The following is a 6,445-nucleotide window of genomic DNA, read 5'->3' as shown; positions in this document are numbered from 1 at the left end:
TACGAACCATTCGATGGAATCGGCACCCCGATGAGCATCGTATCTCGAGAGTGACGCATCGCGAGCACTTTTTAAATAATAGCCTACACTTATAAGTTCATGCTTCTGATAAATATCACTATTGTTCGATTGTTCAACTTTCGATAAAATGCACTCGAGATCCGCGTATACGACGAATGGCACTCGTTCCCCATTTTTGATGTTCTTGAAGGAAACCCAGCGATCCTCGGACTCTCTTGGTAACATCAATCGGAGATTATCGTTGAGCCGCGAGCAATCCTGCTCATGCGACTCCAGCCTCTCCACTGTGCGAAAGTAGTGAAGACTTCTAAAAAAATAAAAAAAAATAAAACATATGCAGTTATATTTGTATCATTATTATTACATACCGATCGCATATATAATGTGCAATTTTGTTCTTGGTGAATTGGCTTCGTACCAATCTCGATAGATTCCTTATGGACATGAAATGTCCTGCTCCCTGTTCATCGTTGACGAGAAGAAGATTGGCATGCCTCGATCTCTTCTTCTTCGTCACCTGAAGAGGTACGATTTTTGCATCGATATCATTCTCCAAGGTAAAGATGTTGACCGACACGTCATTATCCGTCTCGAATTTCGGGATCTGTTTTAGCGTAGTCGGAAAGGTTAGGCTACCGACGTCTAAAACCGTCCGAAAATGTGGATAAGAGGACGTACGATTTGGATGAGCCGTAGGTTTTGCCGGATAGAGTGCCGCCGTCACGGACCATGCGAAACATGCATTATCACTAGTTTCTAAATTTATCAGAGCTTTCCTACTTGTGATAGCGGATGGCAGATTAATTTTACAACCCGCGTGCAACGGGTTAAAACGATTAATGTTAACTATTAAATAATGAATTTTGTGCAAAGCCCATCCACTATCACGCTCTTGAAATTCACTTAATTTTTGCATAATAACGTCTAAAATGTTTTTCCTATACCAATCACTAAAATAATCAGTCTTGTACAATGTAGCATTAGTCGTGCTAATGTTTTTATCATCACTATTGTCCTTAGAGATGAATTGTCCGTTAAATACACAGTTAATCTTAACACTATTTGCACTTACAAATACCTTATCTATACGCGTACGCACTAATACTTCCGCGTCTACTAAAAAATCCTTGGCTCTATATAATTACTATTAACTACCATGCCGCTGCATATTCGACTTCGAAACGCCGAATCAAGCTCCTCCCAGGTAAGTCCTTGTACGTCATTGCTACAACCAGCCCCTGATTTAATATAATTCAATTCTCTCTGCGCTCGTAGCAACAGACACTTTATACACGCGATTTCAGCGAAATTCTTTTGACGCGTTCCAACGGGCAAAGCTCGATCCGCGTTGCTCAATCGTCGAATATGCTCGCGACAATCCAGTACCACGCATCGTACTCATTCGCACTATTAATTGTAAAAAATTTTCTTCGCAATTCAGTCGACATTTTGTGTGTGTTTCTTAAAGAAATGACTCTGTCATACGGTGAACAACAATAAATTAATAATTGCGAATGCGTCTCTCGCGAAGAGTAACGCTTATATATATCGAATAGAGAATGGAAGTAGGGGTATCTACACATCCCATTGTTTCATCCGAAATGCATACTGACATTGATATACATTGTTTTTTTTTTCAGATGTCTTTTATTCCTTTATATATTGATCATATACAGATTTCATATAGTAGACATTTTGCAGTGAACATATACCATAATGAGTCATACATTTAGGTAACGGTGGTTCGAAATTTTTACTCCATCCAAGACTAAATTTACCCCACTCACACTCCTTCGCATTGTATATATTTTCTAAGTTGCAAATTTTTCTCAACCAATCATATTTCTCCCGTCCTTTCACGAAAATCCAATCTTCATCGTATGACGTTACATACTTTCTTATTACATCTTTATGCTTGTAATAAGGTGAATGACCGTCGGTCCAATTGAATCCATGTCGATTAAAATAAAGCCAACTTTAAAAAGAAAAAAATCATATACAACATTACATGTAAAAAAATAAAATAATACTTACTCATTCTGTTCTCTCTCGAGATCGCTCAACCAAGCTTCTTGAAATGGTGGTGAAAATACATTGTGATACACTTCATTATCACGCAACACCGCAAATTCTTTAACTATAAAACTTTTGTCGGTCAATACAAAACCTTGAAAATCAACGAATGTCGGTGTCATTATCGTCGTCGTCGTCGTCGTCGTCGTCGTCAATGGCTCGATGCAAGAATGAACGATCTTTTTTTTGTCGCATTTAAGAAAATTTTTTTCCCCCTCCAACAGGGGAACAAATAACGTATTAAAATTTAATGTTTTTAAAAGGAGGGGATAATTTCTAAGAAAATTTTTTCCCCATTGTTACCTATAGTTTCTTCACAGTATAATACAATAGGAAAAAAAATATATTCTAGAGATTAAGAAAGAAAGGACTTCTTATCAAATGTAACTTTATATTTTAAAGAAACGATAAAATCTTTCTCTCTACGGAGATATTTCTTCGAATGTTTCATTTCAGTTTTTTTCTTCATCGAGAATAGCACGAGCGCAACAATGTATAGAATAACTCACATAATGGATATAGAAGGTTTCTTAGTTTATAAAAAAGAACTTAAATATAAAGATATAGCTATAATTGATTTAAAAAGTAACCAAATTTCTTACGCATCGTTTCGTTTGCGTGACAGTATGAAAAATCTTAGTGAGAAAGACAAAAAAACTGTGTGGTATTTGCTCAATATGGTTCATGGTATAAAATATAGTGATAAGGGATTCGAGAAATACGAGCAGGAGGATGTGGAAGATTTTATTAGAGGTTGCCTAACGTGCGAAAATCCTGTAGTAGCCTACAAGGGAGGGAACATTGAAAAAAATCTATTGAATAGGATGAATGTGGATAATATTAATTTAGAAGTGTATGGTTGTCCTAAGTTTAAGGATTTAATTAAATTATATGATTTTGAAAAAACTCCGTGCAATTTACACGTTCGAGAGAAGAACTTGGACAATGAACGTATCCACTGTCCATACGAGGAGGTGTCAGTTTTTGCCAAGTGGATAAAAGCAAATATGTGATTCTTTGAAAACTATTTAGAGAAATAAAGAGGAGAACACAAGTCCTCAATTCTTCATTCAATCTTATACCGTTGTCGGTGCTGCACACAGGAAAAAAAAAATGAGCTGCGAAAAGTGTAAATTAATCATGATTCAAGAGGATATTGTTCCTCTTTCACCCACTCTTCCCAGAGAATTGACAGAGGAATACGTCAATCGAATTAACGATTTTTTCAATCGTTACTTCGAAGAGTATGAACGGAAACTGCATCTTTATTTGCATAAAAACTGTAAGTATTTATTTGTTACATTTTTTTCATAATTATTGTTTGTTTCTTTGTTTTTTTTAAAAATAAAGTGAAGAAAGACGAAGAGAAACAGGCTGAGGAAAATGATATTGAGTTAAAGGAGACGAAGAAGGAAGAGGAGGAGGAAAAAGATATTGAGTCAAAGCAGACGAAGAAGGAAGAGGAGAAAAAAGTAGAGGAGGAAGAATGTAAGTATTTATTTTATCTTTTTTTTACCTTTTGATAATTATTATTACCTGTTTGTATTTTTAAAATAAAGTGAAGAAAGACGAAGAGAAAGAGACTAGGGAAGATATTGAGTCAAAGGATATGAAGAAGGAAGAAGAAGAGGAGAAAAAAATGGAGGAGTAGGAGGAGAAAGATATTGAGTCAAAGCAAACGAAGAAGGAAGAGGAGAAAAAAGTAGTGGAGAAGGAGGAGGAAAAAGATATTGCTTCAAAGCAGACTAAGAGAGAAGAAGAGGAACTACCACATTTCTTTTTCTTTTACTATTAAATTATTTTATCTAACAAATTGAAAAAATATCATTGTAAATTAACCTCTACTATTTCTTTTATCAAATAAATTGAAAAATATTATTGTAAATATACCTTTTACTAATTCATCTGGAGTTAACGGAAAGAAACCTAATACGTATTGAGAAATGGATATAAACTTCTCTCCGCATTGATAATGAGATGTAAACTTCATCCGAAGTGGAGAGAGAAAGCTAATATGTATTGATAAAGATATGTAAACTTCATCTGGAATACGTAGAGGAGAGCACTCTTCACTTCAGTCTTCAGTGAGACATCATGAGCTCCACACGACCAATTAGCTTACCTGACAAGAAACTAACATTAAAAGATTTAGAAAAAAAATATTGCAAACCAGTGGCAATAGTAAGGCCATTTCGGCATAATGAAGAACAGCAGCAGCAGTCAGTTCTAAGAGGGTATCGCTTGATACTTGAACAGCAGCAGCAGCAGCAGCCACTGCGGCAACCACATTCGCTGCCCGTAGCCCTGCAGATGCCGCCCGCAGCGGTGCAACCTGCAGCGGACCAACCTGCAGCGGACCAACCTGCAGCGGAGCAACCTGCAGGGGAGCAACCTGCAGTCTCGCGTAGGAGGCAATTGTTATTACGGTTACGTAATATGCATCCTATGTGAGCTTGTGGGTTGTATTACAGACAGTCACCACCACCAAATCGGTAAGAGTTAATAAATGTCAAAGACTAATAAAAAATAAAAAAAAAAAAATGGCTTAATAGCGAAGGAATCTCGCATTCACTTTTTCTCTCGCATCGATTTATTAAATCGTAGTACTACTTTTGTTCGACATAGAGTGCTTTTAATGTAGTATAGAAGCTACTTAAATAATTTTTTTTTTTTTAATTATAGATGCTGTTGCTGTTGCTGTTGCTGTTTTTATTGGAATTCTACAGGACGTACAATTCCTGGTTTATTTATATATTTTTATAAGTAAATTTGTATTTCAATAAAGAGGGTTTTTTATGCCGAAAGGCTTTTTCCCTTACATTGGTGTTTCTTCAATTACCTCTCCACCAATCCACTGTACCCTGTAATATAAGTATTGCAAATAAAAAAGAAAAAAAAAATGTAAATCATAACATAAAACCCTTGAAGATTTCCATTCAACCGACATCGGACGATGCTTCGACTGAAATATTCCAGGGGGATCTACAGCTTGAAAACTGCTCTAAATGTTGTCGTGTTTTTCACATACGTCCCAACCACTTTTCTGAAGTTAAGGTCACGTAGGCTCCGCTCTTATTACAGAGCGGATGGTAAGTATCTGCGACGATAGATATACAAATGAATATGACGATCGTCAAAGATACTGTTACATAAATAAGGGGGAGCGATCACTGCATCGCTCTCTACGAATGTTCTTTCTCTCTTTCTGTTTCCAGTACGAGTCCATTACGCATACATTGTTGCAGAGCGCGATAATGTATTAAGTAACGCGTCTTATCGTTTAAAGTAACCAACTGCTTCTCTTGGCTCGCGCATGGCGGTTTCTCTCCTTCTCTCTCTCTCTAAGGCGTTCACTGCTTAACGTAAGAGGGGGGAGGCCACTTGTGTACCCATGTGACGTCTCCCCTCTTACATGAAATTCCTGTAGTGGATCTGCGGATGGGTGCGTTCATTCTAGTTTGTGCATTTGAACCGAAAACTATCAAGGATTCTTACTATTATTTTTAAAAAAACAACAAAATGTACGAAGATATTTACGCACATATGTACGATTTTATTTGGTATCTTAAACGGATAAATCCGGATAAGAAACTTTTGGAGCAAATTAGAGACCGTAAGTTACAACAAATTAAATAATATTTTTTTTTTTTTTTTTTTTGGTTATAAAAAAATAATATATATATATTTATTTTTGAATTATCCGCTTACAGTTTTAAGGGATAAAATTATTGAGAAGGAGCACAAAAAATATATACGTGAGGGAATTAAATTCAGGAATGCTCAATGGGAAGAAGAGGTGACACGAAATTTAAATTTCCAGGAGGATTTCGATTTCTACGGAATTCGTTGGATGCAGGAAGGAGTTTGGGGGTCACCCAACCTCCAACACGAAGACCCTGATGATGAGGAAGGGTGGCCCCCAATTAGGAGCGATAAAAATATTATTAATTTTTTTAATATTTAATTATTATAATTTTTATGTGTATATTATTAAAAATATATTTATAAATTTTTATTAAAAATTCCAAATATCGTTCATTTCATAACCGCAAAATTCTATTTCTCCTTCTCTCCTTCTCTCCTTCTCTGCGTTCACTGCTTACCGTAAGAGGGGGGAGGCCACTTGTGTACCCTACGAGTTTAACGTCGGGGGAACGCGATAATGCGCACAACTGCATGCGCACAACCACACGAGGAGAGGGGGCAATTCCCCTACTTCCCCTACCCCCGCGGGACCCCGACCCCCTCGCCACCCGATCCCAGAATCCTTACAGCTACTCTACTTATTTTGTTATCGCTGCGGCAAGGAGGGAGTAGTAAGTGCCCGATGTTCTTGCGGGACGGGAAACGA

The 6,445-nt window shown here is 36.8% G+C and overlaps 1 protein-coding gene across 1 annotated transcript; it reads right to left on the bottom strand.

The window, feature by feature from the left end:
• Positions 1-361: 361 nt before the first annotated feature.
• LOC136781962 (uncharacterized) lies at positions 362-4,285 on the bottom strand. The gene is made up of 2 exons (XM_066741018.1): positions 4,217-4,285; positions 362-916 (listed from the first exon to the last, which is right to left on the bottom strand). The coding sequence occupies exons 1-2, from the start codon at positions 4,283-4,285 to the stop codon at positions 362-364; spliced, it is 624 nt and encodes a 207-aa protein (XP_066597115.1).
• Positions 4,286-6,445: the final 2,160 nt, after the last annotated feature.

Source organism: Prorops nasuta, unplaced genomic scaffold, assembly GCF_024137725.1.
Source record: "Prorops nasuta isolate Cenicafe-Biocafe unplaced genomic scaffold, Cenicafe_Pnas_1.2 PNAS00024, whole genome shotgun sequence".
NCBI lineage: Eukaryota > Metazoa > Arthropoda > Insecta > Hymenoptera > Bethylidae > Prorops > Prorops nasuta.
Note: the sequence above shows the minus strand (reverse complement) of the source record. Positions and strands in the feature narration are given on the sequence as shown.